Source organism: Galeopterus variegatus, unplaced genomic scaffold (genome assembly GCF_000696425.1).
Source record: "Galeopterus variegatus unplaced genomic scaffold, G_variegatus-3.0.2 Scaffold6688, whole genome shotgun sequence".
NCBI lineage: Eukaryota > Metazoa > Chordata > Mammalia > Dermoptera > Cynocephalidae > Galeopterus > Galeopterus variegatus.
In genome coordinates, this window is record NW_007732799.1 from 94028 (window position 1) to 121353 (window position 27326).

At 36.4% G+C, this 27326-nt stretch overlaps 1 protein-coding gene across 1 annotated transcript in view; it reads right to left on the reverse strand.

The window, feature by feature from the left end:
* The window catches only part of VPS8 (vacuolar protein sorting 8 homolog (S. cerevisiae)), a 73118-nt gene extending 46354 nt beyond the window's left edge, over positions 1–26764 (reverse strand). Inside the window, exons 1-5 of the mRNA XM_008591138.1 lie at positions 26687–26764; positions 26271–26353; positions 10624–10704; positions 8522–8691; positions 3009–3174 (exon numbers count right to left, since the gene is read on the reverse strand). Coding sequence (XP_008589360.1) covers positions 3009–3174; positions 8522–8691; positions 10624–10704; positions 26271–26353; positions 26687–26741 — 555 coding nt within the window. The 5' untranslated portion in view covers positions 26742–26764. The remainder of the gene's footprint in view (positions 1–3008; positions 3175–8521; positions 8692–10623; positions 10705–26270; positions 26354–26686) is intronic.
* Between the last annotated feature and the right edge of the window lie 562 nt (positions 26765–27326).

Here is a 27326-nt window from a genome sequence, read left to right on the forward strand (position 1 = left end):
CAAAATATATATATATGTATGTATGTGTATATGTATATATGTATGTGTATATGTATATATGTATGTATGTATGTGTATATGTATATATGTATGTGTATATGTATGTGTATATGTATATATGTATGTATGTATGTGTGTGTGTGTATATATATATATATCTCTCTCTTTGGCCTTTGTCCCAGATTCCCAGCACAGAGCCCTTAAAACCCTTGGAATCTCGGGAGTGACAGAAGTGTCTTTCATATGCTAATAAGATGACTGGTGGCTGGGGATCAGTAGACAGCTTCAGGATGAAGGATGGTTGCAGGAAAGAACAAGCCATGATCAGAAGTTTGGAATTTTCAGCCCCATCCGCTGACCTCTGGGGAGGGGAGAGGGACTGGAGATTGAATTCAATCACAAATGGCCAACAATTTAATCAATCACAACTACATAATAAAACCTCCATGAAAACCCCTAAATGATGGAATAAGAGGAGCTTCTGGGTTGGTGAAGACATTGATGTGCTGGGAAGGTGGTGCGCCTGGAGAAAGTATGGAAACTGCCACTCCTCAGCCCTCACCCCAACCTTGTCCTATGCATCTCTTCCATTTGGCTGTTCCTGAGTTGTATTCCTTATAATAAATCAATAAATGAAAATGAAGTATTTTCCTGAGTTTTGTGAGTCATTCCAGTGAATTATCAAACTGTGGGAAGGCAGGTCATGGGGACCCCTGAGTGTGTAGCCAAGTCAGACAGAAGTGTGGGTAGCATGGGTACTCCCTGTGTGACTGGCATCTGAAGTGAGGGCAGTCATGTGGGACTGAACCCTTAACCCATGGAGTCTCTTAACTGCAGGTAGTTAGTGTCAGAATTGGATTGAATTGTTGGACACCCAGTTGGTGTCCAGAGAATTAACAAAATTGGTGTCAGATTTGGTACTGAAAAAGACATCACATATTTGGAGTCAGAAAGAACTTGAGAGTACTTACTCACAATCTGTTTATAATTTCTTTTTTTTAAATATTTAAAAAATTTTTTCTCTTAATTTACACATTGTAATTGTACATACCTGTGGGGTACAATCTAATGTTTTGATACATACATAAGTTGGATAATAATTGGGTCAGGGTAGTTAACGTATTAATCACCTCATACATTTATCATTTCTTTGTGGTGAAAACATTCCAAAGGCTCTCCTCTAGCTATTACGTAATATACAAAACTTAACTGTTAACCAGTCACCCAACTATGCAATAATAGAACATCAGAACTTATTTCTCCTGATTGTATGTTTATAATTTCATTGACTATAAATTCCACAAGACAAGATCATGTTTGTCTTATGTACCATTGTATCCCCAAAACCTAGCACAGTGCCTGGCACTCTCTTCAATACATATGGGGAATATATAAATGGAATGCCTACCACTGGGGTGTAGAAATTCTACGTTGTTATCTGGGAGAGAAGCTAGTCATGAGTTTTTCCCTGGCTCTGCTTGTGAAACAACACTGAAAGCTAAAGGCACAAAAAGAGAAAAGGAACAAGCCCAACTTCACTATGTGATGTGAAGGCTGACTACAGGATAGGGAGGCACAGAGGAAGGAGCAGGAAGCAGCAAATGTGATACCACTTCAAAGAGGAAGTACAGGGCCGACCCGTGGCGCACTCGGGAGAGTGCTGCACTGGGAGCGCAGCGACGCTCCTGCCACGGGTTTGGATCCTATACAGGAATGGCCGGTGCGCTCACTGGCTGAGCGCGGTGCGGACGACACCAAGCTAAGGGTTGCGATCCCCTTACCGGTCACAAAAAAGACAAAAAAAAAAAAAAAAGAGGAAGTACAGCTGAACACAGCACAAAGATCAAGTCATAGCCCCAGGAACTTCTCCACATTGAACCTCTTGTGTTGTCAAGTTCTGCTCACCCAAAAGCTATTAAGCAGTAGAGTTCAAACTCTGCTTTGCTGCCTGATTTTTAAAAAGGGGGGACTATAAAATAAATAAAAATTACCTAGTCCACTAGTCAGACTCCAAAGGCAAAAAAAACCCTTCCCAAATGAACAATATTGCATCAAGTTCTTTGAAGAAAGTTACCCAAATGAGAAAACCACATGCAGAGAATACATGCTTTGTCCATCATCATCAGCCCTACTTGAAAGTAGTAATTCTGTACTCTTTAGCATATAGGCACTCATTAGTGCTGAAGCACTTGTACTTGCTGACCTGTTATTCTGTCAAAGGTTCTTTTTTTTTTAAAAAAAAAAGATGACCGGTAAGGGGATCTTAACCCTTGACTTGGTGTTGTCAGCACCATGCTCAGCCAGTGAGCGAACCGGTCATCCCTATATAGGATCCGACAAAAAAAACCCTTCCCAAATGAACAATATTGCATCAAGTTCTTTGAAGAAAGTTACCCAAATGAGAAAACCACATGCAGAGAATACATGCTTTGTCCATCATCATCAGCCCTACTTGAAAGTAGTAATTCTGTACTCTTTAGCATATAGGCACTCATTAGTGCTGAAGCACTTGTACTTGCTGACCTGTTATTCTGTCAAAGGTTCTTTTTTTTTTAAAAAAAAAAGATGACCGGTAAGGGGATCTTAACCCTTGACTTGGTGTTGTCAGCACAACGCTCATCCAGTGAGCTAACCGGCCATCCCTATATGGGATCCGAACCCGGGGCCTTGGTGTTATCAGCACCACACTCTCCCGAGTGAGCCACGGGCTGGCCCCAAAGGTTCTTAAGAACAGGCTTATGTGTGTACATTCTCTCTGTTCAACTAGATCTAAGCTTCTCAAGGGCAGAAAATGTCTTCTGTTACTCTCAAATCCATGTTTTTCAGTGCTGAGCAGAGGCGAGACTCTTCAAACACTAAACAGGACTGAACACTAAATAGATGTTGTATACTCAGTACCCATTGGGTAAATTTGTTGAGGCTTATAGAATCTGAAGAGAATGAGTCCAGGCCTAAAAGATATGGGTAAGAAAAGACCATCTCCATCTTGCCACAAAAACAAGTCTTACCTGTGATGGGGTTATCCTCCCCTTTTTAATTTCAGATGAATTTTCACTTAGTTTTCCTACTTTGTTACTTGAGCTGCATTTGTAGCATGACCATCTTGTTTGGCCCTCAATTTCTATGGTGCATTCTTTGTTTTGTAGACAGAATGAATGATACAGATGACCACAGCTGCAAAATGAAGGCAACCAATTTGTACTTTTCATTCTCAAAAAATCCATAAACATAAGCTATGATCGAGTATACCTATAAGCAATAAAGATTTCTAACAAGCTTGGATTCACTGATGGTTGTATAGGATAAGAAACAAGAAAGAAATGTACTTGTTGCAGTTCTCACTTTTTAAAAATCTAGACTCACATATTTTTATACTTAAGTTATAAGTAGGAACAGAGTCACAGTTGTCTGACTACAAACCACCTGGAGAATGAGTTGAACTTCTGTTCATTTCTCAAACTATGAAATTCTGACAGTATTTTTAGATAGTCTGAAAAAAGGCAATTGGGAAAAATCTTAATTATATAAGTAGCTTGATAATAGCATGAGTGGTCTGCCTCATCAAGGTCAAGGCAAGAGTTGTGATTTGCTTAAACATTTACAAAAATGTCATTGCTGCCACAAATTCTGACACAGTAAAGAAATTCCCTACTGATTACATTAAATTACCAAATAAGCCTTCCAGAAATTGAGTGTTGAGCATAATTCTGTCATCTTTACTGATATCTCTTTATTTCCCCAACCTGAAGGTCAGTCTTTTTCTCTTGTATAGTCTTTACATTCTTTTTCTGTAATTGTATAAGTAGCTTGATAATAACATGAGTGGTTTGCCTCATCAAATTCAAGGCAAGAGTTGTGATTCGATTAAACATTTACAAAAATGTCATTGCTGTCATAAATTCTGACATTTTGAAGAAATTCCCTACTGATTACACTAAATTACCAAATAAGCCTTCCAGAAATTGAGTACTGAGTATAATTCTGTCATCTTTACTGATTTCTCTTCACTTCTCCAACCGGCATGTCAATCTTTTTCTCTTCTATAGTTTTTTATTCTTTTTCTTTCCTATATTCTCTCTGTCCACATATAACCTATTTTTTCTATACTCTTCTCTTCTGTAACTACCCTTGCTCCTTTAGCAATAACTTTTGGCTCAAAATAGCTTTAAAATACCACCCTTATCGGGGATGGGACATAATAATCAACTACATTGTATATTGACAAAATAAAAAAATTTAAAAAATTTTTTTCTTAAGAAAAAAAAAAAATACCACCCTTATATGCTTATGACTACCAAATTTATAACTACAGCCCAGATATCTCCCATAAACCTTATATATCTAATTAGCTCCTCAAGAACTCTGCTTTGGATGTCTAATCTTACATTTAACATGTTCAAAACCAAACTTCTGATTTCCACCCCACTCCACCCCCACTGCATGCTCTCATCCTACCTCCTACATCTCAATAAATGGCAACTTTCTTCCAGTTTCTCAGGCCCAAAACTTTGGAGTCATCCTTGACTATTGACTTTCTTTCACAGCCCACATCCAATCTATAGACAAATCCTAACAGCTCTATCTTCAGAATATATCCAGAATCCTACTGCTTCTTACTTCATTGCTATCTTCCCAGGCTGCCTCTCCCATAGGTTACTGCAATAACCTAACTGGTCACTCTGCTTTACCCCTAGCCCCACAACAGTCCATTTTCAGCACAGCAGTCAGAGCAATCCTTAAGACATAGGTCAGATCATGTCACTCCCTCCTCAAAACCATTTAATCGTTTTTCATTTCAGAGAAAAATCTAACTCCTTATAATGACCCAGTTCCAACATGATTTGGCCTCTGGTCCTCCTCTTAATTCCTCTCTCAAATAATTTTCCCTTTCTTTCACTCTACTCAGGTACCACTAAACCTACTCACTATTGCTCAAGTATGTCAAAAATGCTTCTGCCTTATGGTCTCTGCACTTACTGCCCCTCTGCCTGAGGCACTCTCTCCTGATATTGCATGGCCACTTCCTTTAGGTCTCTGCTCAAACGTCACTTAAACAGTGAGGCTTTTCTTGACTAGTCTTTATAATTAGAAACTCCAACATTATCTGTCATAACCATGACAGATATAACCATGTTTTATTTTTATTCATGTAATTACTAGTTACCTTTATATTAATTAGTTCAATTGTCTGTTCATAAGTCATCTTAACGGTGAGACATTCCCTGACCACTCTATATAAAATATCCACCCCCTTTCATGCCCAAACACTCTGTACCTCCCTTAACATATTTTTTTCCCACAATAGTTATTAATATCTGCAAACTTGTTTGTTTATTGTCTGCCCCTTACATGGAGAATGTAAACTCCATAAGGGCAGATCCTCTGTTTTGTTCATGCTATACCCTATCCCCTTGAACAGTAACTGGCATACAGTAAGTGCCCAGTAAATATTTGTTGAATGAATGAGCTGTTAGTGTGATGAGAACCACTTTCCCTTCCAACCATCAAATCTACCAATCTTCACATGTAGCTAACACTTATAGCGCTCACTCATGCCAGGCACTGTTAAGTGCCTTACATAAATTATCTCATTTAATCTTCACAAAACCCTAGGAGGCAGGTATTATTATCCCAATTTGCAGATTAAGAAACTAAAATACAAAGAGGTTAAATAACTTGTTCAAAGTCTCACAGATGGCATGTGGCAAAGTCAAGACTTGAACTCAAGAAGTCTGGCTCCAAGTCCACATTACGTTGCCTCTACCCATATATTTTGGATGAGCTGTCCTCTGCTCCTGAGACCAACCCCTTCACTTCTGCACTAGACCTCTTCCCTCTTTGCACTGTGGCTTAAAGATCATTTACATGCTGATGATTTTTCTAAATTTACATTTCCAACCCCAATATGTCTCCAGATTTGACTAGAATATCTGTCTACCTGACATCCTTACTTGAATGTCTAACAGCCATTTCAAACATAACATCTGCAAGACAAAACTCTTGATTTCCCCAGTTCTTTATACAAAGATACCAAATTTACCCAGTTGCTCAGGCCAAAGACTTCATTTTCCCCTCACACTTCACATCTAATACACCAGCAAGTCAGCCCTATCTTTAAAATATATTCTGAATTCAGTAAAGTGACAGGATGCAAAATCAACACACAAAAATCAACAGTGTTCCTATTTGCCAATAATGAAATAACTGAGGAAAAAAATCAAGAAAGTAATCCCAATTTACAATAGCTACCAAATAAATTAAATACTTAGGAGTAAATTTAACAAAGGAGGTGAAAGACCTCTACAATAAAAACTATAAAAAACTGGTAAAAGAAATTGAACAGGACACAAATAAATAGAAAGATATCCCACGTTCATGGGTTGGAAGAATTAATATAATCAAAATGTCCACGGGAGAGTGCGGTGCTGAAAAAAAGAAAAAATGTCCATAATACCCAAAGCAATCTACAGATTCAATGCAAACCCTATCAAAATACCATGACATTCTTCACAGAAACAGAAAAAACAATCTTAAAATTTGTATGGAACCACAAAGACCCCATATAGCTAAAGAAATATTAAACAAAAAGAACAAAGTTGGAGGCATCACACTACCTGACTTCAGAATATACTATAAAGCTATAGTAACCAAAACAGCATGGTAATGGCATAAAAACAGACGAATAGACAAATGTAACAGGACAGAGAGCCTAGAAATAAATCCACACATTTATAGCCAACTGATTTTCGACAAAGGTGCCAAAAATATATTGGAGAAAGAACAGCCTATTCAATAAATGGTGCTGGGGAAACTGAATATGCACATACAGAAGATTGAAACCAGACCCCTATCTCTCACCATACACAAAAATCAACTCAAAATGGATCAAAGAACTAAATTTAAGATCTGAAACTATGAAACTACTAGAAGAAAACATAGAGAAAACACTATACAAAATTGGAGTGGGCAGCACTCTTGAGAAAGACTACAAAGGCATAGGCAACTAAAGCAAAAATACAGAATGGGACTATATCAACTAAAAAGCTTCTGTGCAGCAAAGGACACAATCAACAATGTGAAGAGACAATCTACAGAACAGGAGAAAGTGTTTGCAAACTACATATTTGTCAAGGGGCTAATATCCAGGATATATAAGGAATTCAAACAACTCAACAGGTAAAACACAAGTAAGTCCAATTAAAAAATGGGCAAATGACCTAATAGAATTTACTCAAAAGAAGACATACAGATAGCCAAAAGGCAAATGAAAAAGCACTTAACATCACTAACCACCAGGCAAATGCAAATTAAAGCACAATGAGATATCATCTCACCCCAGTTAGAATGGCTATTATCAAAAAAATTGAAATCAACAAATGCTGGCAGAGAAAAGGGAACTCTTCTACATTGTTGGTGGGCATGTAAATTAATATAGCCATTATGAAAAACAGTATGGAGGTTCCTCACAAAAGTAAAAACAGAAGTACCTTATGACCTAGCAATCTCACTACTGGGTATATACCCAAAGGAAATGAAATTATTATATCAAAAAGACATCTGCACTCCCATGTTCACCGCAACACTATTCATAATAGCCAAGAGATGGAACTAACCTAAATGCCCATCAATGGATGAATGGATAAAAAGAACTCTGGCATATATACACAATGGAACATTATTCAGCTATAAAATAAAATGAAATTCTGTCATTTGCATAACATGCACGGAACTGGAGAACATCAAGTTAAGTGAAGTAAGCCAGGCACAGAAAGACAAACATCCCATGATCTCATTCATATGTGAAATCCAAAAAATGTACCTCTCATAGAAGTAGAGTAGAATAATGGTTACCAGAGGCCAGGAAAAGAAGGCGTTGGGCGGGGGGAGTGGTGTATTAATGGGTACAAAGTTACAGGCAGATGGGAAGAACAAATTCTGGTGTTCTAGGCTGACTAGAGCTAATAATATTATATGACATATTTCTAAATAGTTAGAAAAGAGGATCTTGACTGTAATCACCACAAAGAAAAGGTAAATGTTCAGGGGATAAATATACTATCTACCCTAAGTAAATCATTGTATAATATATGCAGGTATTGAAACAATACACTGTACCCACACCACAAATATGTATAATTAAATTTTAAAATAAAAAAATATTTTGAACCCAAACATCTCTCAGCACCTTCACTCCTACCTCTGCTCAAGTGTCACTTCCTCAGAGATGACTTTCCTCATTATGCTTTCTTAAAATAGTATTCTCATCCTGAACATTTCATCCTTCTCTCCCTATGCCCTGTTTTATTTTTTCATAGCTCTTATTACTCTGTATTTATGTACTGCTTGAGCACCCTAACCTCCACCCCTCCCCACCCCCATGCAGAATGTGGTCTGTGAGGGCAGAAACTTGCCCACGCACTGCTAGAATGACCAGCTAGGGCTGTGTATCATGTGTATTTCTGCCTGGTAATACCATATATGTACACATACTATACATGTAACATTTCCTTCCCTCTCTTACCTAAAGACAATAATTTCATCAGCCATTTCTTGGCGTCTCTTGTACTGCTGCAAACATATAGAGCAGTAATCCTGTTTGGGATTCAGTCCTCTAGTGACCGAAGCTCTCAAATTACACAATGACCAATGGAGATCTTGGTTTAGAAGGCTAGTTGTTGTTTCCAGCAGAGTCTATGAAAGATCAAAACAAAAACCAAACAAGCAAAAAGTTATAAAATCAGAGAAACAGAGGAGGTAAATGGGGAAACAGCTCTTGTTTAGTTCTCAACTACAAATAACTGAAATTGAAATACACTGTAAAGGGATAAAATTGATGAAACAAACAAATATCAAAAAACCCCATACTCAAGAATTTAATCCTAAAACATGCAGAGTAATAATTAGTGTATACATTAAGATTCTCAAGTCTGCTGCTAGTTTCTACTGTGCTCTGCCATTCTGTGGCTTAATTCACAATTGATGGCTTTCAAATGACTAGATAAGTCCAAATCTGTTTATTTATTACATTTATATAATAGCTTCTGTCTGAATGACTCAAAGTATTATAACAAATAACATAGCTAAGTCTGGATCCCTGCATTCATGGCAATGTTTCAAACAACGTTTCACTGGAAAAGCTAATGGCTATTACTCAGTTTTCATCTCTCTTTGGCAGAGAGATCACATTTTCCTGATCAGCACTTATGAATCATTTGTAACTACTCAAGAATATGACATCTGTCATTAAGTCACATAAGGACATTTTCACAGCTATCACATTAAATCATTTTAAGGCTCTATATGCTTATAAAGAATTATTTTCATACTATAATTCATTCTCAACTTTCACATATACCATTTAGACATGTAGCTGGGTCCTTTTCAGTTAGTCCCAAAGGGCAAGGCAGAGAGAGGTTCTGCCGACCCTTCTGGCTATAAAGCTTAGCTCTTTAACTTTACCTGTAATGCAAAACTTTTCATTTTAGCTATCCTAATTCTTTCCAATCAATGCCATCTTCCTCGTATCTCATAGTTCCAAAGTTGGCAAAAATTTTCTACTTTGTACTCAGTTTTATTTCTACTAACCAGGGATCTGAGCCTGAAGGGGTATCAAACTTCACTGGGCTAGGCTTAGCAAAACTGCAATTCTTACAACACTCTGAGAAAAGCTGTCACCCAAATTTTTGTTTTTCGGGCCGGCCCGTGGCTCACTCGGGAGAGTGTGGTGCTGATAACACCAAGGCCCCGGGTTCGGATCCCATATAGGGATGGCCGGTTTGCTCACTGGATGAGCGTGGTGCTGACAACACCAAGTCAAGGGGTAAGATCCCCTTACCGGTCATCTTTTAAAAAAAATAACACCAAGGCCCCGGGTTCGGATCCCATATAGGGATGGCCGGTTTGCTCACTGGATGAGCGTGGTGCTGACAACACCAAGTTAAGGGTTAAGATCCCCTTACCGGTCATCTTTTTTAAAAAAAAAAAACAAAAAACAAATTTTTGTTTTTCTTCTCTCAGAATCTTAAAAAAGTAGACACTGTATTTAACATCCCTAAATGACACTTTTCCTAGGTGACTTCATGAGTCACTTTGAAGTACACTAAGGAAAAAATCTTTACATTAACCTGGCTCTTACTGTGAATTAAAGCTATAAGCAATTTCGAGTTCAGGGAAGACTAATAATCATTTTTGGATAGAGGCAATGATCTGTTTCACAATGTTTAAAATTTCATTTAATTTTATTTTGAAATTTTCTTTATTCATGCTGATCCTTCCTTTTCATGGGTTATAGCTTTATATTCAATTATTTTTCCAGAAAGTTTCTCATACTTTCACTTTGAAAAAAAAGATACTTGTCTCATTATCAATGAGTCAAAACAATAAAATGAACCTGAATTAGATGAATCTCTACTTTCTAGAATACGTGTGTGTGTATAAATTAAGGTTAAGAGAAATTTAAAACTAAAACCACACACACACACACACACACCCTCAATCTACCTAACTTCCAGTAACAGGTAATTTTTAAAGAAATAATATAGGTGCAAAAGCAAAACAAAAAAAAAAGAAACAACTTTTTTCCTACCTTAGGACAGACTTAGATATAGCAAGTAGCTTACTTACTTGTTCATAGTTAAAGGTATCTAACATTCCCAAAATAAGTCCCTGGATTTCTCCGAGTTTTCCCTTTCCATAAACTGGATCCTAATTACAAAAAAAAAAAAAAATTGCAAGAAATTATAATTCTGTTATGATTCTTGGTATTTTAAAATTACTTTAAAATATAAGTTATCTGAAAAAGCCAAATGTTCTTAAGCATTTTTCTATAGTCACAAAACATCTATTCTTCCATGAACCTTCCACTGGAGACTTACATCAGTCTCCCTCTGACCATCTCAAGTATTTTAGAAAAATGAAATTTAAATGAGTCCAGCCACTTTAATAATCTTCTTTGCAAGTCTAACTTAACTTCACTTTGGTTTTGTTTCTGCAAGAAGCTTCCCCTCCTTCATATTAACCATCAACTCTCCCTCTCTGAGTTCATTTATTTGTTACATTAAAACCAATGTACTCAGTGATGCTCAGCTCTGTACCCCACAAATATGTATAATCAATTATGTTTCAGTTAAAAAAAAAAAACCTAAAAACAAAAACAAACAAGAAAAACAAAATTAAAAAACCCGACATACTCAGGAATACCCAGAATCTGTCCAACAACTTCTCTTGTGACCCACATTTAGCCACATTGGTTTTAGGGACAAGCAGGATCTGAGAAAACAGCTTTCAGTTTTTCAAAGCTTTTTTCAATAAAGTTACTACTAATACAGATACCTAGATACCCAATCTTCCCTCTACTGCTTTTCATATGAGGTATGCCAAGTAACTTGTTTATTATGCACAATTTGGAAAAAAATTAAAGAACACCAAAAAAACAAAAGACAAAAACTGATATCCAACCACCCAGAGATAAACACTATTGCTATTCTGATGTATATTCTTCCAGTCTTGTTTCTGGGGAAGGAGAGAAAGAGAGACAAAGGGGGATGCACTTCTTAGTGTACAAAATTTGAGTATTTCACATACTTTTAGATTTTATTTTTTACTTAATGGTATATTGTGAGCACTTTCCCATATCATCAAATATTTCTTAATAGCTGCAGAGTATGAATCATGTGAAAATACCATTTTTAATTCAGTCAATTCTCTGCTATTAGGTATTCAAGTTTTCCCATTCACTTTTATCAAATGCTAGTGGCTATAAATCTTGGTCTCAATCTCTGATTCTTTCTTTAGAGGAGATTTTTAGAAAAGGATTAAGTACAGACTCAAAGAGCATTCTTACGGCTATCAATACACATTGCCAAATTGTTCTACTGGAAAGTTTAATATGCAACTTTTATCTCCATCAACGTGTTTATGTGCCCATTTTACCGTACCTTTGGCTAGACTAATAATTAGAGTTTTAAAAATTGCCAATAAATGAGTTGTCAGGTCTATTACTTTAATATGAGGCTGTGTATGACATAAATTGCTCTTTTCTGTACCAAACAGGGGAATACAACTACACAGTAATGATAGAAGTATCTATTTATTAACCATATGCCAAGCACAGTGATAAGCACTTTATTTTTATTTATTTTTTCTTTTTTTGTGACTGGTAAGGGGATCGCAACCCTTGGCTTGGTGTCACCTGCACCATGCTCAGCCAGTGAGTGCACCGGCCATCCCTATATAGGATCCGAACCCGCGGTGGGAGCGCCACTGCACTCCCAGCACCACACTCTCCCAAGTGAGCCACGGGGTCGGCCAGATAAGCACTTTATATATACCACATCACTAAATTTCTCCACCAACTTTTACAAATGAAGAAATTGAGACTTGGAGAGGTTAAATTCACAATTTGAATTTAGGTACTTCAAAAGCTCTGTTTTTAATGAACACACTATATATTGGTCTCCCAAGTATAGATACATAAACTAACAAACTAAATAATAAACTAATTTTTGATGGAAAATATGGGTAACTAAATGATAAACTAACAATTACTGGAAAATATGGGTAACATTTCTGGCTACTTCTTAGAGAGTAAGAGTTATTAAACTCTTGGTGCAGTAAGAGTAACTGAGTTCAGAAAGAAAAAAGGCTAAGAAAGCAGGAAAAACTTGTACAACAAAGTCTCAGGGTTTGCTTATTTTTCTCTCTGGGCTCCATGTTGGCTCTTGAAGACTGGGTAGTGCAGTTTCTAAGACTGGTTTTCAGTACTTTGAGTTTGTCTAGAGCAGCATGAGATTATCTGCCAGAGGTTCTCTGGTCCTTTCAGCTGCTATGGTTATGCTGAAGAAATCCAAGGTACAAAATAACGATGTATTTGTGTAGTAATGAACAAATGTACAAGTTTGGGTTTGAACAGTCCACTTAAGCTTAGAAATAGAAAAATTTTTTGTTTCACAGCTAGAGGTCATATCACTATACCTGTCAAACATGTGGAGACCATTTACGAAAGGTAAGACTGGATATTTTAGACTCGTCTTTTACTAGAAAAATAACTCAGGCCATTTACCTACCCACTGGAAAATGTTTTTTTGTTTTCTTTGCATAAAAATAGACCCATGTTAATGCTTCTCATCTTCACTTAATTATGCTTTTGGTCAAGCTCTTAAAAATACACTTGTTTTTCAGTGAAAGTATCAGTGGATACTTATTATTAAAAAAAATAATATTTACTATAATATGCTAATTTAACTCTGGCATGTGTTTGTGACAAGGGTGGTTTGGAGAATAAAGAGGTCTTAAAAGGTTAAATTCTGGAAAAAGAAGAAATCTTTATAGGTCATTTCTATATTTATATCAGTACATTTCACTTTAATATACATAATTTAAAAGCAAAATCATGAAAACGACCTCATGCTGGGTCAACATATAAATTATGGAATGCCAAAGGGAGCTCAAGGCTTCTAGCACAGCATGCACAAATCCACTAGCTGTTCAAATTATTTTCCAAAGATGTCAGCTAGATTCTTCAGCAATGAATATCTGCTGAGGTTTCTGTTTAACTTTTTTGTAAACTATAAAAGAAGAGCACACTTGGGTACCCCATGTAAAGCTGTTTTTCATAAAGCACACTAGAAAAAGATGTGATGACCACTTTCTTTTCCTAATACTTTCTGGTATCTGTTGTATCATGTCTATTTTAAAATTGAAATCTTTACTAGTGAGCATTACTTTAAAATATGAATGATACCCTAAGCAGGAGAGTATATCAATCATTTGTTTGGTTTAATTCTCTTAGTACGAAAGTCATAAACAGATTCTCAAAAGCCAAGAATTATTTCTGCCATAGAGTGAAGACAGAATGTATATAACATAAATATGGTCCCTTGAAAATGCTCCCTTACTCATCACCTAATATTCATGAAAGAAGCCTGTACAATTCAGGTCCACTAGTTTACATAAATATGTGAAGGTCAAAAAGATTTTTGAGAACCTCTTATCATGTGAATATATCTTTAGGAAAAACTAATATTGAGCAATTGTGCATCTAAATAACTGTCATTCTCTACCTTCTCCCCAGGGGACCTGACAAAGTGAGATGGATATGAAAAACACCTTGATTAATGTTAAGTACAGAGGAAAAGTCCTAAAACTTGAAGTTAGAAAACCTGGGCTAACGTTCCAGCTGCTCCTACTTAATAATTGAGTAAACTGGGGAAAATTGTTTAATCTTTCTGAGTGGCATTTTCCTCATAAGACATATGAGGATATTGCTACTTTCCCAGCTTAATGTGCAGTTAGAGATCAAAAAAATTAATGAACACAAAAGTGTTTTATAAACTGCTGAGAGCTATCCAAGGACATCAGGTGATTGAGTCAACTAATATTTATTGGGTAAATACCATGTTCTAGGCCCTGCACCAGGTGTTGGAGATAAAACAGTGAATCAGATAGACACGGTCTCTGCTTTTATGAAACTCACAGCCCAGGAGGGAAACCAATATGGAGACTGGAGTCAAAAGAGTTTATATTGAGAGGTGTGATTGGGGTTGGGATGAGGGTGGGGAGGCAAGTAAGAAAAAACTTATTTCCTAAAGTATTCTAGGAAATATTCTAAGAGAGAGAATTTAAAGTGGATTAAATACTGGGACTGTTGAGGAAAATGTTGAGGAACTCTACCAAGCATTTAAGGAAGAAATTTTGCCAATGCTCTACAATCTGTTCCAGAAAACAGAAGCAGAAGGAACACTTCCTAACTTATTCTATGAGACCAGCACTACCCTAATACCAAAACCAGACAAAGAGATTACAAGAAAAGAAACTACAGACCAATATCGCTCATGAACACAGCTGCAAAAATTCTCAACAAAATACTGGCAAATCAAATCCAACAAATCCAACAATTATATACCACAACCAAGTGGGATTTGTCCCAGGTATGCACAGCTGGTTCCACATTAAAAAACCAATTAATGTAATCCATCATATCAATAGGCTAAAGAAGAAAAATCATAAGATCATATCAGTAGAAGTTAAAAAACACTTGAATCCAGGGCCGGCCCCTGGCTCACTTGGGAGAGTGTGGTGCTGATAACACGAAGGCCACGGGTTCGGATCCCTATATAGGGATGGCCGGTTAGCTCACTTGGGAGAGCATCGTGCTGACAACACCAAGTCAAGGGTTAAGATCCCCATACCGGTCATCTTTAAAAAAAATAAATAAATAAAAAATAAAAAGCACTTGAATCCAACACCAATTCATGATTAAAAAAAAGACTGTCGGGCCAGCCCGGTGGCGCACTGCTACAGTGCGCCGCTTGGGAGTGCGGCAGCGCTCCCGCCGAGGGTTCGGATCCCACATACAGACCGGTTCCCGCTCACTGGCTGAGCGAGGTGCGGGCGCGACACCGAGGGTTGCAATCCCGTTGCCGGTCCCGGTCCGGTACGGGCGCGACACTGAGGGTTGCGATCCGTTGCCGGACATGAAAAAAGACAAAAAGGAAAAAAAAAAAAAAAGACTGTCAGTAAACTAGAAATAAAGAGGACTTCCTCAACTTGATAAACCACATCTAAAAAAACCTACAGCTAGCATCATCAAAATACCCATGAAATGGTGAGAAACTAGATGCTTTCCCCCTGAAGATAGGGAACAAGGCAAGGATATCCCCTCTCACCACTCCTATTCAATACTGTACTCAAAGTCCTAGTTAATGCAATAAGAAAAGGAAGTAAAAGGTATACAGATTGAGAAGGAAGACATAAACTTGTCTTTTTTCACAGAGGACATGATTACGTAGAAAATCCCAAGGAGTGAACAACAACAAAATACCCATGAAACTAATAAGTGGTTATAGCAAAGTTACAGGATACAAGTAATTCTACAAAAGTCGACTGCTTTTCAATGTATCAGCAATGAACAGAATTAAAAATTAAAAACAGGATATTCACATTAGCACCTAAAATATAAATATTTAGATATAAATCTAACAAAACATATAAAAGAATTATTTCAGGGAAAAACTACACATCTCTAATGAAAGAAATCAAAGGTCAAAGTAAATGGAGAGATATTCCATGTTCATGGATAGAAAGTCTTGATAATGTTAAAATGTTAGTTCTTCATTTGATCTACAAATTCAGTGTAATCCCAACCAAAGTTACTTTGTGAATATCAACAAAGAAATCACAGGAAGTTACTTTGTGGATATCAACAAATTGTTTCTAAAGATTATAGAGAAAACAAAAGACCAAGAATGGCCAACTCAATATTGAAGAACAAAGTTGAATGACTGACACTCCTGACTTAAAGACTAACTACAAAGCTACAGTAACTAATATAGTATGGTATTTGTGAAAGAATAGGAAACAGATCAATGGAAATGAACAGAAAACCCAGAAAGAGACCCACACAATATAGTCAACTGAGCAAAGGCAACCCAATGGAGAAAGGAATAGTCATTTCAACAAATAGTTTTGGAACAACTAGAAATCCACATGCAGAAAAATGAATCAACATTGACCATACATCTTCCACAAAAATGAACTCAAAATGGACCACAGCCCTAACTATAAAGTGGAAAACTATAAAACTTCTAGAAGAAAACATAGGAGAAAATCGAGGGAATGTTGGGTTTGGTGATGAGTTTTTATATACAACACCAAAAGCATGATCCATGGAAGAAAAAGTCAATAAAAAAGTCAATTAAAAAAAAAAAAGGTTCATTAAAAGTAAAATTTTCTGCTCTACAAAAAACACTTTTAAGAGAATAAAAAGACCAGCCACAGACTGGGAGAAAATATTTACAAAACTCTTATCTGATAAAGTCCCTTACCCAAAATATACAAAGAGATCTTAAAACTCAACAATTTAAGGGAAACAAAACCACCTCAAGTAAAAAGTGGGCAAAAGATCTGAAGAGACACCTCAGTGAGATATACAGATGGTAAATAAGTATATGAAAGCTCAACATCATATGTCATTAGAGAACTACAAATTAAAACAATGATGAGACTACTACACACCTACTGGAATGAGTAAAATCCAAAACACTGACAATACCTTGATGGCAAGGATGTGGAGTAACAGAAACTCTCACTCATTGCTGGTGGGAATGCAAAATGGTACAGCCACTCTGGAAGACAGCTTGGCAGTTTCTTACATAGGTAAATAGTCTTATCATATGATCCAGTAATTGTACTCCCAGATATTTACCCGAATGACTTGAAAACTTATGTCCACTCAAAAACCTGCACATAATGTTTATAGTAGCTTTACTGAAAATTGCCAAAAACTTAGAAGCAACTAAAATGTTCTTTAATAGGAGAATGGACAAACTGTGTTTCATCCATACAATTGAATATTATTTAGTGATAAAATGAAATGAGGTATCAAGCCACAAAAAGACATGGAAGAACCTTAAATGCATATCGCTAAGTGAAAAAAGCTAATTTGATAAGGCTATACACTCTATGATCCCAACTATATGACATTCTGGAAAAGGCAAAACTATAGGGACAGTAAAAAAGCAAAAACAACAATAATGGCTGCCAGGGGATGTACTGGGGAGGAGGATGAATAGGTGGACCACAGGGGACTTTTAGGGCAGTGAAACTATTCTGTATGATACTGTAATGATGGATACATGACATTATACATTTGTCAAAACCCACAGAACTGTACAACATAAAATATGAATCATAATATAAATTGTGGCCTTTAGTTAATAATAAGGTATTAATATTGGTTCACCAGCTGTGACAAATGTACCACACTAATACAAGATTGGAAAGTGTGGGGGAGAGAGAAAAGGGGTAAATGGGAATTTTCTGTACTTTCTGTGCAATTTTTCTGTAAACCTAATATGACTCAATTAATAAATAATAATATGACAACAACAATAATAATAACAATAATAAGCCTGAATGGAAGATCTGGTTGTGTGGCTAAGGCTTGCTGACTGATGTACTTCAATGCGGGGTGACAGGGAAGCTGGCTGGGCTTTTTTTTTTTTTTTTTTTTTTTTTACATTCTATGATGTTGGAGGGGAGAGGGAGAGGGGAAAGGGGAAAGAAATAGGGTGGGAGAAGGAGGAAGGAGGAGGGGTGGAGTTGAGGCCTGTAGCACCCCCCTCATTTCTGTATGGGAGGCCAGGGGGCTTCCAGCGGTGTCCCAGTGTTGCTGAGCTGGGTGCAGATGTCAGAGGGGTGTGGCTAAAGCCCTTGTTCCCCCGCCACCCCAACTTGGGAGCCCGGGCACTTCCAGGTGCTGGTGGGGCGTGGCTGAGACCCCCAGCCCTCCCGCCTTGGCCAGGCTTTCTCTTGAGGAAATCCGGAAATGCTAAATCTGTGTAGGTTTTGTTCCTCTGAAATATTAATATCTCAAAAAAAGTACTTTCCATCTCCTCCTTGGGAAATGAGGGGAAGGGAGCACATATGAGGCCTGCTGGAAACGGGAAGAGGAGCACTGACGGATCCTATCGGTAGATTTTCCCCAAATCCTCATTTTTAGCTCTGTACTTTACTCCTATACCCTATTGTGCCTGGTGTCCCTCATAGAACCTCCATAGTTCAGTTTCTCTTGCTAAGAGACTAATAGCTTCCCGTGTGTAGCTAGGGTGATAATCTGGGAGGGTGGAAAAGGGACATGAGGACCTAAACATTTTTATTACCAGACTTTAAACAAATTCACACCTCATCTCATCTAAGTTCTCAGCTCTCATGAATTGGGATGAAAGAATCGGCAAGCTTCTTGTCAGTGTAACTAATGAAACACTTTAGGTTAGAGCTTTCTCTACTTTGCTAACTCAGTTCCTGCTCCTCTGTCTTGAAAAATCTTTTAAAAATCTCTAATGTGTTGATGTGTCCTTTCTAAGCATATAATATCATTCTGATGTCTCTACTATCTTTTTTATGAGGGGCTTAGAAAGGGAAGAAATGAATGCTTATAAGTTTAACTATCACTCCATCCTTGGCTTTTAAAACAAAATAGCTTTATAAAGGTCTGACATACAATTAGGTAAGTTTTGACATATGTATATACTTGAGAAACCATCACTACAATCAAGATAATGAATACATCTATCACCTCCTAAAATGTCATGTCCTATAGTAATCCATCTTCACTCCCACTCTGAACGTGCATCCTCCCACTCTTGCTCCCAGACAACCACAGTTTGCTTTTCATCATTATAGGTTACTTTGCATTTTCTAGAATTTCACATAAATGGAACAATACAGTATGTATTCTTTCTTTTCTGGCTTCTTTCACTCAGCATAGTAATTTTGAGATCTTCCATATTGTAGTATGCTATGGACTGAATGCTTGTGTTCCCCCAAAATGCATATGTTGAAGCCTTAATCCCCAGTATTATGGTACTTGAAGATGGGGCATTTGGGAGGTAATTAGGTTGGGGGTGGAGCCATCACGGTGGGATTAGTGACCTTATAAGGAGAGACAGGAGAGAGTTTGCTTCCTCTCTGCTCACCCTCACTTCCCATGTGAGGATACAACAAGGCAACCATCTGCAAACCAGAAAGAGGGCCCTCACTAAAACCTGACCATGCTGGCACCCTGATCTCAGACTTGCAGCCTCCAAATCTGTGAGAAATAAAAGTTTGTTGTTTAAGCCATCCAGTCTAAGGTATTCTACTATAGCAGTCCAAGCTGACTAAGACCCAGTGTATATCAATAGCTCATCTCATTTTATTTGTAAGCAGTGCTCTATCATATGGGTATACAAGTTGCTTATCCATTCACCTATTAAGGGACATTGGGTTGTTTCTAGCTGTTGACTATTACACAAGAATATGCTATGAACATTTGTGTACAAGTCTTTGGTACTATCTGCTCAAACTTCAAGCCCATTTTTAATTGAATTGTTTGTTTTATTATTGAATTTTGAGAGTTCTTATATATTCTGAACATAAGTCCTTTACCAGATATATGATTTCATTCTCTTAACAGAGTCTTGGAGAACAGAAGTTTTTAATTTTGATGAAGTCTAATTTATCAATTTGTTCTTTTATGGATCATGCTCTGAATGTCATAGGTGAGAAATGGCATGACCGAAGATAAAAATTTTCCCTTATGTTTTCTTCTATAAATTTTATAGAATGTTTTAAGTTTATATTTATGTGTATGATCCATCTTGGGCTGATTTATGTATACTTTGTATATGGTCTGAGGTATGGATCAAAGTTCTTTTGGGGGGAGGTGGTGGGGACCTATGGTTATTTAGCTGTTCCAGTACCATTTGTTGAAGGACCATCGTGAAACGCTTTGACATATCTGTCAAAATCATTTGTCCAAGTCTGTGTGAATCTGCTTCTGAACTCTCTAGTCTACTGATCCATGTTTCTTACCACACTGTCTTGATAACTGCAGTTTTATAATCAATGTTAAAATCAGGTAGTATTAGTCCTTCCACTTTGTTCTTTTTCAAAGTTGTTTTGGTTGTTGGAGGTTATTTGCATTTGCCTTTGAATTTTAGAATCAGCTTGTGAATTTCTAAAAATTTGCCCACTGAGATTTTGATTGGGATTATGTTGAATATATAACGTGGGAAGAACTGACATCTTACCAATATCTAAGTTTTCTGAATCATGAACAGAAAACTTTTGTTACTATTATACAGAGGTAAAATTGATTTTCATATATTAATCTTTCATCCGGCAACCCTGCTAAATTCACTTATTAGTTCCAGGAGAATTTTGTAGATTCCACTGGATTTTCCACATAAATGATCACACCTAAAACTAAAGATAATTATACTACTTTTTTTCAATTTGTATGCCTCTTATTTATTTTTGTTGCTTTGTTGTATTGGCTATAAGCTCCAGTACAATGGCAAATAGAAGTGTTGAGAACAGACATTCTTGTCTTGTTCTTGATCTTAGGGAGAAAGTATTCAGTCTTTCACAATTAAGTGTGATGTTAGCTATGCGGTTTTTGTGTATTGTCCTTATCATTCTGAGGAAGTTCTCTTCTATTCCTAATTTGCTGAGAGCTTTTAATCATAAATGGATGTTGAATTTTATCAAATGCTTTTTCTATTGAGTTGATCGTATGGGTTTTTGTTGTTGTTGTTTTTTAGCTTGTTAATGGTAAATTAAATTAATTGACTTTTGGATGTTTAACCTTGCATTCCTAGGATAAACCCCACATGGATATGATGTTTTATCCTTTTTATTTAATGTTGGATTCAATTTGTTAACATTTTGTTAAGAATTTTAAGAATTTTGGTATCTATACTCATGAGGGAGATTGTTTTATAGTTTTCCTTTCTTATAACATCTTTGTCTGATTTTGGTATTGGGGTAAAATGCTGGCTCCACAGAATGAGTTTGGAAGTGTTCCTTCTGCTTCTGTCTTCTGGAACAGATTGAAGAGAACTGGTAAAATTTCTTCCTTAAATGCTTGATAGAATTCCTCATCATTTTCCTCAACTGTCCTAATATTTAATCCACTGTAAATCCTCCCTCTTAGAATATTTCCTAGAATATTTTAGGAAATGTTTTTTCTTCACTACTTTTCAGTTTTCTGAAGGAGTTTCTGTAGAATTGGCACATTCCTTCATTAAATGTTGATAGAACTAATCACAGAAGCCACCTGGGCTCAGGGTTTTCTTTGTGGAAAGGTTTTCAACTGGGCACATTCAATATCATTAATAAATATAGAGCTATTCAGTTTATTTATTCCTTCTTCAGTAAGATAAGGTAGTTTATGTCTTTCAAGAAATGTGTCAATTTCATCTAAGTTGTCAAATTTACTGGCATAAAGTTGGTTTCTTTTTCTAGTTTTTTTAAGGTGGAAGTTGAGGTCACTGACCTGGGCCGCCTTCCTTTCTAATATAGGTGTTTAAGGCTATAAATTTCCTCCTAAGTACTGCTATAGCGGCATCTCACAAACTTTGATATGTTATTTTTTCATTTTCTATCAGTCAAAATACTTTTTAATTTCCCTTTTAATTTCTTCTTTGATTAATGGGTTACTTACAATTGTGTTTGTTTCCAAATACTTGAGGATTTTCGTGTTTGTTATTGATTTCTAATTGAATTCCACTGTTTTCAGACAACATTTTTTTTTCACTTGAACCCTTTTAGATTGAGACTTGTTTTACAGCCCAGAATATGATCTACCTTGGTAAATGATCTATGTGTACTTGAGAACAATGTATATTCTGCTGTTGTAATTGATACATAAATGTCAATTAGTCAGAGTGGTTGAGAGTGTTCACTAGAAATCTGCTGTTATCCTTAGTTTTGTTCCTCTCCATGTAATGTGTCCTTTTTCTCTGGCTGTTTTTAAGCTTTTCTGTTTATCATTGGTTTTGAGCAATTATGATGAGTTCTGCTGTTGTCTTCATGTTTTTTGAGTTTGGATTCCATTGATCTGTGTGCCAATAATTATTTTTTTCCTGCTCCCACTCCCTTTTTAGGAGTTGTGCCACAGTTCACTGATACTGTTAATGTTTTTCTGAAATCAGTTTTCTTTACATGTTTCATTTTGGATAGTCTGCATTGCTATGTCTTCAAGCTCACTCATCTTTTCTTCTGTTTTGATATCCTTGTCTGCTACTTCTAATATCCATGTCATATCTCAGTTTCATTTTCCAACTTCTCTGCATACCTGATAAGTTTTGATTGAAAATCATACAGTGTACATTTTCCAGTTTGGGGTCATGGGTAATTCTGTATTCCTAAAAATATTTTTAGCTTTGATCTGGGATGTAGTTAAGTTACTTGAAAACAGTTTGATCTTTTCAGGTCTTGTTTTCAAGATTTGCAAGGCATGACAAAAGCCATGTTTAGGGCTGTTTCTCACTACTCTGTACCTTTGCATACTCTAGCCAATGTTCTGTGAATTATGACATTTTCCAGTCTTGCTGGTGGGAAAGGCACTATACTTGGCCCTTTGTGAGTACTGTTCCCTCTAATCCTTTTAGATGTTGTTTTCTGGCCTGGGTAGTTTCCTCATATGCATGCACTGATACTTAAAAGGGCCTTCTTCACATTTCTAGAGTTCTCTGTCTGTAGCTCACTTCTTCTACCCGCCCTGTAATCTCTCGCCACTTTGATGTCTCTTGACTCTCAGCTCCATTTCCTCAAATCAATGAGTATGCCAGAAACTGCTTGGGATCCCCCTTCCTGTACAACTACCTAGAAACTGTCAAGACATTAAGCTGGGGCAAACATAGAACACGCTTTGTTTACTTCTTGTCTCTAAAGAATCATTGACCTTTATTGCATGATAGCCACTATTTTGAAAACCATTACTTTGTATATTTTGTCCAGTTTGGGGTTGTTTTAAGCAAGAGGGTAAAGCAACAGGGTAAATTCAGTTTCTATTACTCCATCTTGGCCAAAAGTGGGATTCCTCCATCCTTGATTTTTATTCACTCAAGAAATATTTACTGAGTACCTATTATATGCCAGGTGCCTCTGGGCCAGGTGATGGTGATAGAGCACTAGGCAAAGTGTAGTCTTATCTCTCAAGGTCCTTATATTCTAATGGGATATAAAAAAATGGGTAAATAAGTCTTGATAACAACTTACTGATTTTAGAAAAAAATCCAGAGTCCTTACCATGGTTTAAAAAGCAATTAAAGACACAGTCCCCGCCTGTCGCTCAAATTTCAGCTCTATGACTTAGTCCACTGTCGTCCTACATTCCAAGCACACTTAAACACATGCAACTCCCCAAATGTACCATATTTTCAATTCAAAGTCTTTGTATATATAGTTCTCTATGCTTAGAATAATCTTGTCTCCTTTCTTTCCCTGATTCCTTTAGGATCTGTAAGATTCAGCTCAGATATCTCCTCCTCTAGGAAATCTTTCCAAACTCCCTAGTCTGTTTATATATATAAACTTTTATTGATACTCCTTTGGCATTATATATTCAGAAACCCAACTCAATCTAACCTATTCAAAAAAGACAATTATTGTAAAGGTACTGGGGTGTTTCAAGGATCCCAGCAAAGAAATGCACATAAGCCTAAAGAACTACAATGAGGAACTCAAATGCCATCAGGATTTTCTCCCCATGTTGTCTCCTCTCCTGGTCTGTGTGTCTTGAATCCTCTTTATGCATCTTGTCCATTCTCTTCTTTGTGTATCTGTTCATTCTTCTTCTTTCTCTTGATTATCCTTTTTCACTATTCTAGTCCATATAATGGAAAAGTAGTCACTGTCAGCTTCTGAAATTTGTACCTTATATAATTCAGAGACCTGAAGGAAAACTTACATATCCTTCTTAAGTTCAGTTCTAACATTTCCTGGAAAGGAAACTGATTGGCCCTATTTAGGCCAGCTTCCTACCTACCCTATGTCAATCTGTTGGAATCAGGAGGCAGGGTCATGCTTTCACATGGCTGCTCCTGTTGTTATCAGGTGGACTGAATGTAGGAATGTAGACATGACAATTATCTACACGGGGTTCAGCTAAGATAATTCTAAAAGTGACCACTATTACTTGCATAGAGCCCTGTGAATAGCTGTATCAGAACATTTTTTGTCTCTCTTATGAGAGCTCTTGTGGGGCAAGAACTGTCCCTTTCATCTACACAGGTAATGACCAAACAGGGTAACATATAACTAATAAATTAATTAATAATTAACTCCTCAAGACCAGGGATTGAAACAAATGACAAAAGCTGACATGACATAATGGAAAAGAACATGAGTTAGGAAGTGAGGGGCTTTAGTGGTAATCCAGGTTCTGCCAGTAACGACAGGCTAGGTACTCAACTTCTCTATACTTCAGTGCCTTCCTTTGTCAGCAGAAATTTTTATAGTAGTCCTACTTACCTGAAGAAACTGTTGTGTGCTTTGAGTGAAATAATATATGTCTACAAAAAAAAAATCACTATACAAATATAAGGGAGTTACTACAGTAATCATAAATATGCAAATAAGGAATTTAAGAAATAGCATTCCCTCCTGATTAGTGGGAGTTAACAACCACTGAAAGTAGAAAATAATAAGAAAACAATTACAATAAATGCCAGTATAACTCAGAATAAAATTATGATTTTCAAACACCGAAGGCTTTTGGATTTCAAAGTCTTGAAAAAAAACTCATGCTTTTGCCAAGGGAGATAGGTTTTCATCATAATTTATGAATCATAATATGTAGTTAATGTTCAACATAAAGCTAAACGTATACACTGAGAGAGAACCTGCTTTTGGCTTTAGAATTTCATTTCTTCTAATTTACTTGATAAAGTACTCCTGCCTTATGGAGATATTACTTTATATATGATTAAAAATCTTATGGTTAATGTATTTTAAAATGGATATAACAAGTAGTCTATATCAAAGAATTATTCAACACATGAGAGCTGCTAAGGAAGAAATGAGATAATATGTGTAAAAATACACTCTAAATGATAGTGTTCTATGTGAGGACAGAGACTACGGAATGCAGTAGTCTTTATCAGAAAAGGCCCAGAAGCTTAACACCAGATGGAAAGTAGAGCTTGGAGAATCTTCAAAGAGAGCTGATGGGGACATTTTTGATTGCATAAAAATTATTTGAAAATTATAAAGACCAATGGCACCATATTACTGATTTTTTTTTTTTTGATATGTCTCTATAGTGCATAAAGTGAGAGAAGAACAAAATGGATTCTAAGTATAATTCTTGCTGCTTCCCCAAGAATGCTCAAAGGTTTTTCTAAAAATATGTATTACTGTATTTTTAATGTTCTCTTTTTGATGAAGTTGGGAAGATTCAGGCCTTTTTCCTGAAGAAAACAAGCTGAAATGATTTTTCCTTCAAAGACTTTGGACACAATGCCAGCTAGAATTTGGAGTCAGGGATTAGTTTTGAACATAACAATAGTTTTAGAATGAGTTAGAAAACCTAAGTAACAACCAATGATTAAGAAATGCGTATATTAACTTAATTTTGAGGTTATCTTTTTTTTAATATCTAAAAAGTAAAATCAGCTGGAAATAAATGATAATCTTCTCCCTTTTGGAACATCAAAAGGAAGCTGCATCTGAATCCCAAGGTAACAGTAAACACTTGAAAATTGCACACCCTAACTGAAGGTCATAAGCTTATGTCAGGCAAAGCCATACTAATGGACAGACAGAAAAGATTCAAGCAAGAAAGTTATAACTTAGGTATTTAGCTAATGCCAAAAATTAACTATATTATAGTTATATTAACTATATTAAGACCCATTTAAACATTAGCCCAATTTGCTGTTATACATAACTAAAGTATTAGTTGAAATCAATCGTCATTTAATTTTTCCCCCTTTTTAACTCACCTGTAAGATTCTTTGCAAGATTGATGGAAGGGCAATAAATGTTGCCATGCTGTTCAGAACTTGCATGGTCAAAGATTTCAAAGCTGTTATAACAAAATGTTAATATTAAGATTAGTTTAAAATAAGAGTTTTTAGTTTTTCCTGTAAGTCAGGAGAAAATACTGGACTTCTACAACTTCTTAGAAACTTAGCTAACCACGGTCAGTTTGATATTTTAAAATTAACTGTGGATAAGTTGCAGGACTACTCTTATTCAATATAAATTATATGAGTGGTGCAACAGAAAGAATTAAACCTAAAAGATTAGATCTATAATAAAAATAGTAAATTGGGGAAAGACATCATAACGATAGTTTTTGCATTTAAAAATTGAGTTGATGACATAAATGGACTCATTTCAGCTCTGATTAATTTACCTTCAGAGTGTAGATGAGGTGCAGAGGAACTGGACAGCTTCTGGGGGGCCATCATTGCCTCTAGTAATGGAAACCAGAGTGCCTATAATGTCAGAGAAATCCGAAGAAAAACCAAAGTGCACTGTTATTTTCAAGAATAACTAGCATCAGCATAGCATTTTACAGATTAAAACGCACTTATCACATACATTTGTTGGCAAAAATTAGAAGAAAAGAGGGAATATTTGACCAGGAGGAGAAAAGACAATAAAAAGCAGAAACCACAGCCAGAACAGATATCTTTACCATGCAGCCTTAGAATACAGAAGGAAGCTGAAGTTAAATAAGTTTAGGCCTTGGAACTGCAATCTTATTTACATGTGTCAGGAGAGGGTAGGTTCAAAGAAGCCAGGGCAGAGCTTCCTGCTAGGTTGTTATCTACTCTGGTATAAATGTATCACTGACAAAGTCCAAATAACCCTAGGTACTACAGAAAGGAATAAACAACCCCCACAGCTGACCCCTCCCACCATTTTTCTTTGGCTAGGTCAAGCAAGATAAATGAATAAAGGCTATGCAAAGTTTCTTCCTTTACCAAGCATTATTTTATACTTCCTGTCATCGCAGATCAGGAAGTAGAAGTTAACATTATCTCAATTAA